The sequence below is a fragment of the Dipodomys spectabilis genome, unplaced genomic scaffold, assembly GCF_019054845.1.
Source record: "Dipodomys spectabilis isolate Male_0828 unplaced genomic scaffold, ASM1905484v1 ptg000095l, whole genome shotgun sequence".
In the NCBI taxonomy this organism is placed as follows: Eukaryota; Metazoa; Chordata; class Mammalia; order Rodentia; family Heteromyidae; genus Dipodomys; species Dipodomys spectabilis.
Window position 1 is genome coordinate 24001750 of NW_024870772.1, and position 15729 is coordinate 24017478.

General features: G+C 36.2%; 1 protein-coding gene across 3 annotated transcripts in view; it reads left to right on the forward strand.

Annotated features, from left to right (window-relative positions):
* The window catches only part of Fndc3a (fibronectin type III domain containing 3A), a 117998-nt gene that overhangs the window by 15840 nt on the left and 86429 nt on the right, over nt 1–15729 (forward strand). For all 3 annotated transcript variants that reach the window (XM_042685794.1, XM_042685795.1, XM_042685796.1), the window contains exon 2: nt 4715–4850. In XM_042685794.1, the coding sequence (XP_042541728.1) occupies nt 4752–4850 (99 nt within the window). In that variant the 5' untranslated portion in view covers nt 4715–4751. The remainder of the gene's footprint in view (nt 1–4714; nt 4851–15729) is intronic.

The window sequence follows — 15729 nt, forward strand, 5'->3', positions numbered from 1 at the left end:
TATTCCTCTCACATAGATTTGGAATGGGAGTGTTTAGCCTTGGATTGTCCCATTATATTTTGTAACCTAGTTTCACAGATTCAGAGCTAGAAAGGAAATAAATCAGGATGAATCATAACAGTCTCACCCACATCTAATGTAGATGATAATATAGATGAGATTTAGTACTTTAGAATTGATGCTAGCACAAATTAAGACTTAGGGGGTTATTGGGTTGAAGTGAAAATGGCATTCACATCGGTGGGTAGGGCAGCAGTGGAGTATTGTGGATCGAATGTGTATTCCCTAGATTCATTTGTTGGAGTCCTACTCCTCAATGTCATATTATTAGGAGGTAGGACTTTGGGAAGAGAATGAGGTCATGATGTAACTAATGTTCTTCGAAGAGATAACAAGGGTTCCTCTCTTCCTCAGAAGAGAATAAAGTATAGTATTTATACAGCCTGAAAGGCAGGAAGAGAGCCTTCACAGAGAAACAAATCTGCCATTGTCTTGCTTTTGCACCTATCGCTCCAGAACTGTAAGAAATTAATGTCTGTCTACTACCTACTGTGTAGTAGTTTATTAGACTCGCCTGAACTAAAAGACAGTTTGCAAATGTTTTATCTTATCCTAAGGCCTACCTTTTTATTCACATGATGTGTCTTCTTATGTATCAGAATTTCTAAGTTCGATGTAATCTCATTTGTCTAGCTTTTTGGTCATATCCAAATCATTACCAATGCCAGGATCATGAAGCTGTTTCACTATGTTTTCTTCTAAGAGTTTTATAGACTTTTTTCTTATATTTAAATCTTAACTCATTTTGAATGATTTTTTTACATGTAGTAGTAAGAGGCCAGCTTTATTCTTTTGCATGTGAATATCCAGTACACTGTTGAAGAGACTATTCCCATTGAGTGATCTTGGCATTCTTGTCAAAAATCATTTTACTGTATATGTGAGAGTTTATTTCCGAGTCCTGTAATCCATTGTCTCTTTGTCTTTATGACAGTACACATCGTTTTAATTACTGTGGGTTTTTAATATGCTTCAAAATTAGAAAATGTGAGTTCATAATTTCTGGTTTTGTTTTCAAAATGGTTTGGACTATTTGAGGTATCATATAAATTTTAGGATGAATTTTTCTACTTTTGTGAAAAATGCTATTGATATTTTTATTGGGATGTGTTGAACCTGTAGATAACTTTGAGGCCTACAGACATCTTTAAATTATGAAATATTTCAATAAATTAACATGGAATGTTTCTCCATAATTTGTATTTTTTTCTTCAACAATGTCTTGTGCTGTTTTAAATTGAATCTTTTCTATTTCTTTTTTAGATTGCTCATTGTTAGTGTATAGCAACATAACTGATTTTTCTTTGTTGACTCTGTATCCTGAAACTTTACTAATTAATGCTAACAATGCTAACACTTTCTATGGAATCCTTAAAGTTTCTACATATAATACCCGAAAGGGAAATAATTTTACCTCTTCCAATTAGATAACTTTTATTTCTTTTCCTTGTCCAGTACTCTGAAACTTCCCTTGCTATATTCAATACCGGTGGCAAAAAATGAGCACTCTTATCCTGATCTTAGGGGAAAATCTTCCAATCTTTCATAGTTACATATGGTATTTCTTGTGGAGTTTTCCATATGTAGCATCTTTCTTGCTGAGATAGATTCTATGTTGTTCAGGTTTTGTTTGTTTTTTAATCATGAAAAAGTGTCAAATTTTCCAATACTTTTTATCAATTGAGATGATCATGTGCTCATTTTAAGTTTTAAACGTTATTTTACTGAAGTATAATATATTCAGAAAAGAGCATACTCAGCAGAGCCCATTTAGTAATTCAGTCAAGAATATATGTAAAAGTCTCCTATGTCAAGACAACATTACCAGCACCCCTGAAACAATCTTTATACCTTCCTCCTGTCCCTATTCTTTCTTCCTTCTCAAAGGCAACCACTGTCCTGTTTTATCTGTTTTTGAATTTTATATAAATAAAGCTCTGCAGTATGTATTCTTCTGTATGTTTTCACTCATATTGTATTGGTGGATTTATTCATATTCCAGAACCACTAATTCATTGAGTAAAACAGTTGATTGTGAAGGGGTATGTAGATTGTATATGCTTTTGAACTATGAGCAATTCTGCTGCTATGAACTTGTTCCTGCGCTTGTTTTTTTCTAATCATTTTAAGATTACACATACACACACATACACACACACTAGGAGTCTCATAGCTGGATCTCAATTCAACTAGTTGGTAGAGTGTGCTTTGTTCAACTTTGGTAGAGATTATTAAACTTTTCTAAAATCATTTTATTAGTTTCCATTCCCACTCTATATGAATTTGTTAATTCTAAAGCTCACTACCATTTGCTATTATGTCTTTTTTCATTTTTATTACTCTTAATTGGTACCTAATAGGTATGGTTTTTAATTTTATTTACCTATTAATTAGTGGATTTGGTAATCTTTTCATATATGTATTAGCCTCTTGAATTTCTATCTTAGTGAAGAACTATTCAAGTTTCTTGTCATTTTTTTTTTTTTGTCAGTCGTGGGACTTGAACTCTGGGCCTAGGCGCTGTCCCTCAGCTCTTCAGCCCAAGGTGAGCACTCTACCACTTGAGCCACACCACTACTTCGAATGGTAAATTGGAGATAAGAGTCTATGGGCTTTTCCTGCCTGAGCTGGCTTTGAACCCTCGATCCTCAGATCTCACCTCCTGAGTAGCTAGAATTACAGGTGTGAGCCACCCACCGGTGCCCAGCTCATTTTTGTTTTTTAAAAAGTCAATTTGTAGGGCTGGGATGTAGCTCAGTGGCAGAGCATTTACCTAGCAAGTGCAATGTCCTGGGTTCAGTTCTCAGTACCCCAAAAAAAGACAAAAAAAAAAGACAATTAAAAAAAGTAAATTTATACTTGATATGTATTCTGAATTTATACTCTTTGTTAGTTACTTGTTACAAATATCTTTAGTGAGGGGCTTACATTTTTTTAAGACTTCCTTTTTTTTTGGTCGGCTGTGGGGCTTGAACAATGGTCCTGGGCACTGTCCCTCAGCTCTTCATCTCAAGGTGAGCACTCTACCTCTTGAGCCATAGTACCACTGCTGGTTTTCTGGTAGTTTATTGGAGATAAGAGTCTCCCTGACTTTCCTGCCTGGGCTGGCTTTGAACCATGATCCTCAGATCTCAGCCTCCTGTGTAGCTAGGATTATAGGTGTGAGCTATGGGCGCCCTGCTAAAGACATTTTTAAAGTATACTTTTTTGTGTGTGTGGTACTAGAGTGCTTAAGCTCAGGGTCTTTCACTCTCACTTGACTTTCTTGCTCATGGCTGGTGTTGTACACTTGCCTTCAATTCAGCTTTTTGCTAGTTATTTAGAGATATTGTCTCTTGGACTTTTCTGCCCAAATTGGCTTTGAGAAGTGATTTTTCTGAGTAGCTAGGATTACAAGTTTGGGCCGATGATATCTGGCTAACATATACTTTTAATTTTAAGGAAGTCCAATATACTCTTTTCCTTTTTGATTTAAAAAATGTTTTATACTCTATTTGAGAAATCTTTTTTTCCCTGTTTTATGGCTATAAAGGTATTTCTGTGTTAATCTTTTAGGAATTCTTATATTTAATATTCAGGTCTTTAATCTCTCTTAGATCTTAAAATACATTGTTTAATATGACACTCTGGAAACTAGAATTTGGTTGTTTTCTCAGAAGTAGTCTATAATATTGAGGGAGGGAGAGAGGGAGGGAGACAAATTGCTTACCATGTCTCTCTTTAATACTGAATTAACATCCTGTTTCTTCTTATATATTACCTTATGTACCATGCAAGAATGAAAATGATACATTGACTCCTGACTTAAAATTCTTTGTATATTTCACAGTGAGAAATCATTTGACAAAATTTAAAGTACTTGGCAATTGTAGTAGTCTTTGAAAGATAAGTATAGATTATGCTGATTCTTTATGGTTCACATTGTATAGAATAATGTTAATATATCCTATTAATAGTAACATAGTATGCAGTCTGATAATTGCATCTACAGTTAACGATTTCTAACTGTATGCATTATCATTACTGAAAATATTTTGTTTGTTGTAGTTATAATAAACCAGATGAGCCAGTAATGTAAGAACTTAAAACTTAAAACTTGTAGGTTCTTATCCTAATCCTGAGCAAGTTTTCTACTATTTTGATGTCTAAAAAGTAAGTTATAAATCATAATTCTTATTGAGTAATGTTTCAAGGCAAGTGCTTCAAGATGATGCAGAAGCAAGGGCTTCACAATTATCTGCCAAAGAAAAAAGTTACTGATACAATTTTTAAATAAGTGTATTTAGTGTCTACTTTAGTGTATAGATTGCATAGTGGTGATTAAAGATATCTAGAGATTTAATATGAATATAAGTAGGTGCTTCTGATATCAGTATTACTTGAATCTTTAAGAAATATTTCCTTAAATGAAAAAAGTAGTACACAAAGTGTTGTGGTTTTCTTTTGTTAAGACTGTCTCTTTATCATTGTCCCAAAATAAATGTACTCATCACCTGATTTATGAAACAGTAGTTCCCTTGTACAATACTTTAATAATAATACAAATTAACCTTAAAAAACTTTATGTTAAAGAATGAGATAGATATTGAATATACTGTATTTTAACATACTTTAAAAGTACACACACAAATGACTACATATTTTTGTTTTGCAGAGTTGAAGGGTTATCTGGTATTTATGTCTTATTGATAATGGCAGAACATCCACCGCTACTGGATACAACTCAGATTTTAAGTAGTGATATTTCTCTTCTGTCTGCCCCTATTGTAAGTGCAGATGGAACACAACAGGTAAGGAAATTGAAATGTTTATTTTCTATGTCTAGCATATGTCTGTCTTTCATAAGAATGAAAATTTTAGCATTTAATTAAACTTCACAATAATGGGTTCCTGCTAATCAGCAAAAACTCCAGTTCATTTTGAATTCCAGTTCAGAATGATTTTTGATGTTAAGACAAAATAATGAGACTGCTTTGAAGTTGTTTTTAAAGTGCCTCCCTAGTTCATAGTCAACTTCTTTGTGTGTATTTTGTCACCATTAAAGTTGTTCTTGTTTTCTTTTAAATTAACAATGTACTGCTCCTCAAATGTTTTTAAACCAAGTTTAGCCCTGTGCCTTAATGATAATTATAAATTATTTCTTTGGGTCATGAAATTATGACAATTATGCAATTAAATGACTACCTACATTGTAAAATAATAAAATGTTATCTTTTTTTCTGTATCTCATACCAGCCTCTCACTCCAAATACACAATTCCTGCAAGGCTGATATGGTTTTGTTTTCCCAGCCCAGGGCTTTCAAAGTTTAGTTCTGTGGGTGTACTCACTAAGTTTCTCTTAATCCTGAAAGGATAGGAATAATAATGAGTGTTTGTAAGTGGCTACAGTATGGTAGGCAGTGGTCTTAATTCTCACAACTATCTTATGGTTGCTGTTTTAATGTGGTGGATGAGAAAACAAAGACTAAATGATAATTTGGAGGAAAAGAACAGCTTCATACTTTTTGTGTTACAGACATTTTACTGAGAAGTTTATGATCTCACTTAATTCTTTCAACAATCCCATGCAAGAAGTGTACCTGTCCTTAATTTGCAAATGAAACAAAATGAGTTTCAGTAGGCTGCATAATTTGATCAAGATCACTCTAAGCTCTACTCCTAAGAATTACTCAAATCTCTTCTTTGGAAAAACAAAAAAGAATCATACCTTATTTGTTACTCTACAAATTTAATATCTCTAATGTATAATTAAAAGTAGATAAGGACCTATTCTTTGCTATTGAAAAGTAATTGGCTTGGTCTCTAGGTTTTTCTGCTTTGAATAAAAAGGGTTATGACACAAAAAGGGTTATGTCCTGGTTTTACCTTTAGCATGTACTCAGATATCTTTTAGCAGCAACTTTATTTCACTAGCTTGATTTCTATGGTCAAATTTAATTGTGAGGATTTTTTTATGCTACAAAAATATCATAGATGTGGCAGGTATTTATTAACTTTTGTGATTTCTGAGACTTAGACTGATGGTGTTATCATTTGTTGCTTCAGATCAGTCACTAGTCTCAAATAGTTGATAATACTGCATAAATAATACATTAAGTAGTTAAATAATATATTAAGTAGTTAATTATATAATACATTGCCATAGTGTCTATAGTTTTATATTCTGCTAAGGGGACAACACAATACCAGCCTGAACCATGAACCACCACCACAGTGCTTAAGGCTTGTTTTGCTTCTTCTTCCCCAAAGAACGTTCTGTTGGTAAAATGTTTTTGAACTCTTCTGGACACCATAGCTATCATGCAGATGGATGTAGAATAAGGATCTGGAAATAAAAACCTACTAGAATAAGATGTAAAGATAAGGTTGAACCCTGAGGTCCAGAGGATAGGGTTTTTGGTAGGATTTTTTAAAAGGGGAGAAGAGAGAAAAGAGTGAAAAAAATCTAGTGACATAGCTTAAATCTAGCACTTATCTAGAGGTCCTGAGTTCTAGCCCTAATAAAAGGATTAACAGCGGAAGAAAATGCACAAGTTTCACGAGATGGAGAGAAGCCTTGAATTCTAACTACCACAGAAAGACCTAAAGATGAATGGAAAGTACCTAAGCTGGTGGAAATACTTGGATTCAGGTGTCCTAAGTTATTACATATCTAGTACATTTACTTCTTTTTAAAAAGGAAGTAAAAGCTTGGCACCAGTGGCTCAAACTTGTAATTCTAGCTACTTTGTAGGTAGAGATCTGATCATAATGCAAAGCCAGCCTCCATAGGAAGGTTTAGCATCCTTATCTCCAATTAACCTACAAAAAGCTGGAAGTGGAGCTGTTGGGTCGAATGGTAGAGCACTATCTTTGAGCAAAAATGCTCAGGGACAGTGTCCAGGCTTATGAATTTAAGCCCTAGGGACAGGCACAAAAGAAAGAAAAGAAAGGGAGAGGGGGGTGGAGGGAGAAGGAAGAAAGGAAGGAAGGAAGGAGCGACAGAGATCTTTTTAGAGTAGCTGTAATTCTAAGGGCTAAATAAACCTGATAGAGCTCTGTGTAAATGTTTGCTAGATCTGAATTGAATACAGTTTATAACTATAGATACTGTGAGAACCTGGTGGGAAAGGGGGTCGTGAAGTCCGGCCCCACGCTGACATAACCACCACGCACTCCAGGCTGCTGGGGGCGTGGGGCAATCAAAGGGTGGCCTAGCGGGCAGGTCACTGGATATAGGAAGGAGGGGATCCCAGGGAGGAGAGGGGGGAGAGAGACACTGCCAGAGATAATAGGCTCCCGGAGTGGAGCAGTACCTGGAGTCGGCCTGGGGAAAGCTGCACCCGCCTGAGGGGAGACCAGAGCTGGCCGTGAGGTCCAGGCCGGCGTGAGGGGAGACCCAGGTTGGAAGAGAGGCCCGGGAAAGGCTGGGCAGGCCTGAGGGAAAGCCCGGGCCTGCAGAGAGGCCCAGGGAAGCCCGCACAGGCTTGAGGGAGACCCAGGCAGGAAGAGAGACCCAGACCAGCAGATAGGCCTAGGGACACCCACACAGGGCCGGCAGGCCTGCCGATAGGCCTTTGTGCAGACTGGAGAGGCCTGAGGAGGCCTGTGCGGGGCTGAGAGATCTACAGAGGGGCCGATAGAGAAGCAGAGAGGCCAGCAGAGAAACAGAGGCCGGCAGAGACGTGGAGAGGCAGCGAAGCCAGTGGAGATTGGAAGGCCCATGGAGGGTGGAGAAGCCTCCACAGAGGCCTGCAGAGAGTTGGACAGGCCTGTGGAGACCGGTGAGGCCCGCGGAGAGTGAGAGAGACCAGTGGAGATCGGAGAGAGCTGCAGAGTCGGAAAAGCCTACAGAGTCCAAGACGCCCATGGAGAGCAGAGAGGCATGTAGGAAGGAGGAAAAAGACAAAAACTTGCTCCCTTGGAGGTTGCAGTTACTCTTAGTTCGGAGGTAACCCAGGACAGGGTTGTAGACCAACTAATACAACTCCTTTGTCACCTTTAAAGTGCCTTTGTGAGCCGGGCGCTGGTGGCTCACGCCTGTAATCCTAGCTACTCAGGAGGCTGAGATCTGAGGATCGCGGTTCAAAGCCAGCCCGGGCAGGAGAGACCGTGAGACTCCTATCTCCAATAAACCACCAGAAACCCGGAAGTGGCGCTGTAGCTCAAGTGGTAGAGCGCTCGCCTTGAGCTGAAGAGCTGAGGGACAGCGCCCAGGCCCAGAGTTCAAGCCCCACGACCGACAATAAATAAATAAATAAAGTGCCTTTGTGCTGGGTTTTCTCGCTTATCGGGGTATTACAATATGCTAGTGAGGAATTATTTATAGTGAGCAGTGGATTAGAAAACTAGGAAGATAGATTTTTAAATGATATAAAGATGCATCTTAGAGAGTAGATGAGTAACTGGTAGAATATGAAGCTAGCTAATGATTGGCAATAATCTATAACCTATCTTAAGAACTCATTGGTATGCCAAATTAAAGTGTGCCTGTGGACAAATGACACAAGTATCTCCAGTAAAAAAGCAAACTAAAACTCAATTCTAGATACATGAATGATGTTAAAAATTAAGAGTAACAGATTATCTCTTCTCTTCACTTTCTTGGGAGTTTTCTACTCAATAGGATGATTTCCTTTCTATCTCCTGGGATCAAATTGGTTTTCTTATGGTTGGCTATAATTATGTATTGCTTCACCAATATTTTATCTTTTTAAACACTATACATATTTGCTACAATAACATTGTACATTTGGTGGGTCTTTTAGCTTTTGAAACATCACTGCTAGTACTGTTTCTAGTGAAGCAATTACACGCATTTCTCATTCCTTTTGACTAGCAAGCAGCTGAATCTTTTTTTGGTATTTATGGAATCCCACTCCCTACTCTTTTATTAATGGACATTTTTACAAGCAGCTTAAGACTTATAAGAAAAATTGAGCAGACAGTACAGAGTTCTTACATATGATCTCTCCCACAGTTTCCCCTAGAAGTGTATTAGCACTTGGCGATAGAATCCTATGCACGAACATTGGTGTTTTATAGTTCTTTGGGGGTTTGTTATATTTGTTTTTTTGGATTTTGCCTCTGTGTGTGCACGTGCACACCTGTGCACTACTATTGTCAGCACATGCTAATGCTACCAGAGTTTGAACTCAGGGTTTTACACTCTCATTTGGCTTTTCTACTCATATCTGGTGCTCTATCAGTTGAGACATGCCTGATAATGTATAATGTCCTATGTCACCATTCTAGTATGATACAGAATTGTTTTATTACCTTAAGAATCCCATTTTTTTAACCAATTTATCCCTTCTTTGCTTACCCTGAACCTCCAACAATCATTGATCCTTTCTCTTATAATCTTATGTTTTCCAGAATGTCAGTTGAATTCAAACAGCCTTTTCAAACTTACTTCCCTAGAAGCAGGACAGTTGGTCTAGACAGTTTCTCTTAATGGATTAATACCTGATTTTTATTTTTGAAACTAGTGAATAATACTCCCATTGTATAGATATCCTAGCTAATTAATCCATTAATCTAGTAATCTATTATCTATGACTTATCACCCTATTAAAGACTACCTTAGGATTTCCAATTTGGGACATTTATACATAAAGCCTGCATTAAACACTCAAGTGAGGACTACTAGATGTACATAAGTTTCACATTTGGAGAATGATTGTTAGATCATAATGTAAAACTTAACTTTGTAAGAAACCAAACTATCTGCCAAAGAAGCTATACCATTTTGTATTCTCAGTCATATGTTTGATTTGATTTTATATTCCTTTCTGGTAGAGGAAGTAAAACATATAAAAGTGATTATGATGCCCTGAAAGATTTACAGATTAGATCAGCTTTAGAAAATATGAACTTCATCAAGAAACAAAGGACAGCCACCCATTTTGTCATATCATTGCTAAGTGACTCCATGTTCTGGACCGTATATATGGTAGATACATGCACGAAACAGAGGGAAGCCAGGAGGAGGAACAGAATAAGTGGGAACAGCCCACATTAAGCAAAAGGTAAGAAATGTAAACATCACCTGATGTGGAAAAAATAGCTTGTATTGTCAAAGCTCATAGAATTCATAAACTGTATAGACCATGATAATGACAATTTGCTTGTGAAAATTAAAATGTGTTTGTGACAAAAAAAAAATATGAACTTTACCACAAGTGGAATGCCCAGCTTTATTTGTTTGCCACCATCAAAAGTTCAGATACTTTGGTTTGTCATGTGGTTCAATAGTTTATTAATTTAACACCATTTTCTTTAATTCCTATACATTTATCTTCCAAAGGGATAGAGCATACTTGGCGTTTTAATTAAAATACTCAGCCTGGGCTGGTGTGTAGCTTAATGACAGAGAATGTAATTCGTTTATGCCAGGTCCTAGAACTGATCCCCTGCACTGAAAACAAAAATCGAAGCTAAAAATGCTTGCTCTGGTTATCAAGTTTCTTGATCAAAATCTCCATTTAAGTAGTCTTTTATTTTGCTGTTTTTCCTGATTTGTAATTTTTCTGATTTGTACCATCTGAGAAAGAACACAGATAAATAGATACCACTGAATGGTTCTATTACATTTTCAAAAAAAGGTAGGAAGTATGAGGAATACATTAGATTGTGGCTAGGTAACAGAAGAAGAGCTACAGAAAACACTATGCATGGCAGCTTATGCCTATAATCTAAGCTGGGGTGGCAGAGGAAGGGGAATCATGAATTTGGACCAGCTAGACTACTTAGTGAAACCCTGTGTCACAAACAAAAAAGCTAGGAGAAAGCCTAGACTAAAGCCTTTATTGGAAAAGGCTGCAAGAAAGGCAAAGAGGAGCAGAGCAATTGTCTAGAATTGGCCAAGGTTTATTCTTATTCTTATTTCCTTTAAGTGCTTCTACTTAAAAAAGTTTAGAATACACTACATCTTGACCAATATTACCCCTTTTAGTATTCTCACCCATCCCTCCTCTACCTATTCCTTCCCTCACTTTTCTTAAATTGTAAGATACCCATTGAATTCTTGACTGCATAATAATTCGAAAGAACATTACATGGTTTCTAGTTTGTTGTACCTGGCTCATAGATGATGAAGAGCAGGGGAAATAATGGCTGCGTGTATGAGCCATTAAAGCAAGGTGTTAGGGTTATAAAGTTGGAATTTCCTGAGTTGTAGGGACTAATCTTACTTTAAGATGCAAAATATTTAGGAAAATACATAGTTTTCTACAATAAAAATAACAGCAGCACGTTGGGGATTTGAGGGAGTATGAACTTTATTTGATTGTAAGGTATTTGGGAATGTATCAGTAGAGGTAATAAAATTTATAGCATCCACCCTTTGAACCTTAATATGTGTCAGATATTAAGTCAAGCCGTTTACATGCATTATTTCATTTAGTTTTAATAAGTCTTAAGAAGTGAATATTAAAATTAAAAATTATAGCAGTGTTATTACTAAGTTTATTAAAAAATCTTCTAAAAGACAAAAACTAAGTCTGTAAGATTCCTAATCATTTATTCTGGTCTTAATCTCCAGAATATGAAGGTGAGAAGCCCTTGTATTATTTGCACTGAGGAAATTTTGATTCAGTGTGAAGGGAAGGACATTAGTAACTGTTGATACAACACTTGAATAAGCATGCCTATGATACCAAAATGAATCTTGGTTTATACTGCGCTTTGTCTTGACTATGTTGGAGCTATTCAAAGCTGACTGTAGCTATCTTTTCTGTAGTTACTTTTTCCTTTAGGGTTTTTGGTGGGCTTCTTGTTTTTCCACTTGTTATTTCCACAGGCAACTGTGAAGCTAACCAACTCCCATATATTGTTTACAGTAAGGGGAGCTCTCAGTCAGGTCAAATAAAGACAAGCCATGTGACCGGAGGTTTCCAGGAAACTGCCAGATAGATCAGATGATGACAGTTCTTTGGAGATGAAATTCTTAGGGAACAGCAAACTCATTTGTCCTCTCTGGTGGCTAATTAGTCTAGTTTTCACTATTACTGTGACTTTGAAGCTGTAGATTTTCAAGGCTACTATGAAGTTGGGGAGAAGGAAAAGAGAATAGAGTAAATTAAAATGGTTCAAAGCTCCTTGTTCATATGAGGATTTAGGCTTCCTTGAGTCAGTTGTTTCAAGTCTTTAGTTAATCCCTAGAGTTTTGAAAAGATTGAATTGGACCATTTTGGCCAGTGTTACTGACACTATGGAAAAATAGATTTTCAGAGGTCCATATTCGATTGTAATTTTCAGGGAGATCATCCAAAATGGGGCTTTGGTAGAACAAAAATGTAAAGTAGTGTTTTATTCTGTGTAAAATAAAACATTTTTTGTAGTCTAACTTTAGCTTTTTTTGTTATATAAACTTTGTTTTTAATTTTAATTTTATTGTCAAGGTGATATACAGAGGGGTTACAGTTGCATAAGTCAGATAGTGATTACATTTCTTGTCTGACTTGTTACCTCCTCCCTCATTTTTCTCCCTCTTTCCCTCCTTCCCATCTCCCCACCAAGTTGTGCAGATCATTTCTAACATATTGTCTTGTGAGTATCGCTGTTGCATAGGTTCCCCTTTTGTCCTTTGTCTCACCATTTTGTTGTTCCCCTTCCCTTCCCTAGTTCAGATAAACATATATACAATACCAGGGTACCAAAATCAAATACAGTAACAATAGGGGATAAACCATAGGGGGAAAAACACAAAAGAAAAAACAAATCACGTTGTACATTGAGAACAACAAAGAAAAACCTTTTGTGTCCATGTCTTGGAGTTCATTTTGCTTAGTATCATCTTATATGGTCATATATACATAGCTATTGAGCTATTCTGCTAATCTGCTAAGATTATCCTAATTGTATACTAATTATTACACTTAAGGGAAACCATGGGACCTATGTTTCTTTGGGTCTGGCTTGCTTTATTTAATATGATTTTTTTCCATTTTCTAAACTTTTAAAAGCATGTTTATTCTTTACCTACATTGACAATATAATCAATCCTCACCTTATATAAATATATGACTAGGTATAGGATAAAATTGTTCAAAGCCTGCTGGATAATTGTAAAAATAGGGTTTTTTTTTCCTTCTTTTTACAACTCAAATCTTTACTTCAGAACATCAGAATAAATAAACCATATCATAGGTAACTGAATTTCCCAACCTTGGAGCCCACATCATTTTTGTAGTTAACTTGGTAAGTTTTCATGAAAAGCAGTCTCTTTGGTTGGACACTTACTTGACAATTGTTCTTTAGACAATTTATAACCTTATGTCCAGAGGAAAACAAAAACAGAACAAGGAAAAGCAAGGGTACTTTTCACTTTTTATACCATCTTAAAAAACCTTACCAGATTAATTTATAAGATTAGCTTTTACCTAATGGTATTGCTATCTTATTACTAACTCATGGAGATGAAAGCTCTGTTAGTTAAACTAGAAATCAGAAGCAAAAAAATCTGAGCTACAAGTACTTTAAAAACTTAGGCTTTTAAGTTTTAAAAATTACAAATTTGTGAATACATGTATTTAAAAAATTGATAACTTGCATACCAGGCTATAAATATTTAATAAACTTTAGCGTTGAGATGACTAAGGTACTGCAGTAATAACCCATATCTTTGTGAAAATAATATTGTGCCCCAGGGGCTGGGAAGGTGGCTCAGTGATAGAGCGCTTGCCTTGCATGCCTGAGGCCCTGGATTCATTTCCTCAGCACGACATAAGCAAAAAGAAAAAAGCCGGAAGTGGCGCTGCGGCTCATGTGGTAGAGTGCTAGCCTTGAGCTGAAGAGCTGAGGGATAGCGCCCAGGCCAAGTTAAGGCCCCACGACCGGACCCAAAAAAAAAAAAATATTGTGCCCCAAAATTGTGGTCCAGACCCTCAATCATAAATTTGATATCTAAAACACTGATCTCTATGTTTGCCTGAAAATTAAAATAGTTTCTGTTAAATTCCTCTTTCTTAGAAGCTTTTGTAAAGGTTAGAATATAACCATTATTTTAGTCTCTTTTCTGCTGGAGGTTTTTTCCCCTCCTATATGGTTATACCGTGCGATTTCTAACAGCATTTCATGGGAAAATACATTTTTCAAGCTCGGATGTTATTTATAAGCTTTTTTAAACAGAAGATGCCTTATATACTAGATTCACATTGGAAAATCTGCTTGTATTATTGCCTTTTGAGAATTTAATTTTATGATAAAGATGCAGCTATGCAACGCTAAAAAAAAATAAATTCGTTCATGTTCAAGTACTATCTCTGTATAAAATTCTCTGTTAATTCTTGTTCCAAAATAAAATCTGTCTTACAAATTGGGTATAAATTATAAAGTACTCTAAAAGGAAGAAGCTTTCTAAAATGTCATTAAGAAACACAGGTCTAAAGAATTTAAGCTAGAATTGATTTTTATATTTGGCACAAAACAATATTAGGATTCTTACTGAATAACTGGGATCAATATCATCTAATTCATTTGTTATTGAAGAATATATTTCCAAAAAATAAAATTTAACATGTTATTTTAAGTGCCTAACTGGTAAGCTATTTTATTTGAGCAGTTAACTGAATATTTTTTTAACTGAATATTTTCACATAATTCAAGCTACTATAAAATTATAATAGAAATATTAAATATTTTATAATACTTTAATAAGATATATTGTTATGAAAGAGAGTTATCAAACTCTGAAAGAAATACCTTAAAGCAATGAAATGTAATAGCTGTGGATTTTGATATAGTCTAGGATTCATCAACAAAAGCATTGATATTCTATTAAATTAACTCCTGGCTATTCTATAGTTAGGAAAAATTTCTTTTTTTTTCCCCAGGGCTGAGGACCAAACCAAGGGCCTTGAGCATGCCAGGCGGGCGCCCTTCTGCTGGGCTAAACCCCCAGCCCAGTTAGGAAAAATTTCTTTTAGGAAAAAAACTGCTCTTTGGTTCTCTGCAAACTATAACCAAAATAGAAGTGAAGTTTTCTGTATTAATGAAGCAAAACTAATACCAAGTAAATTACTTTAAATATAAAAAATGCTGTAATTTAAATTTTAAAAAGCCTGTAATCCTATTTGGGAATAAAGACTGGAGGAATCACTGTTTGAGGCCAGCCCAGGCATGAAAGTTTGTAAGACTCCGCCTTAACCAAAGGGTCAGCATCATGGAATATGCCTGTGATCTCAAGCTACAAGAGAACACAATGGCATGTTCCTGTCAACCCAGCTACAAAGGGAAGCACAAATAGGAAGATCATAGTACAGGTCAGCCTGGGCATAAAACTAGACCCATCCCAAAAATGACCAATGCAAAAAAAGGCTAATAATTGCCAGCCGCAATGGCTCACACCTATAATCCTAGCTACTTTGGAGGCTCATGGTTCAAAGCCAGCCTGGGCAGGAAAGTCTGTGAGACTTACCTCTAATTAGTCAATAAATAAAATAGTTTGACACCAGAAATAAAATAGCTCCATCAGAAAACCAGCTGTGGCTCAAAGTGGTACAGTGCTAGCCTTGAGCAAAAGCGCTCAGAGACAGTGACCAGGTCCTGAGTCAAGCCCCATGACCAACCAAAAAGAAAGAAAAAAGAGGGATTAATGAAATAGGTCAAATGGGGGCTGGGAAGGTGGCTCAGTGGAAGAGTGCTTTGCCTTGCATGCATGAGGCCCTGAGTTCGATTCCCCAGCA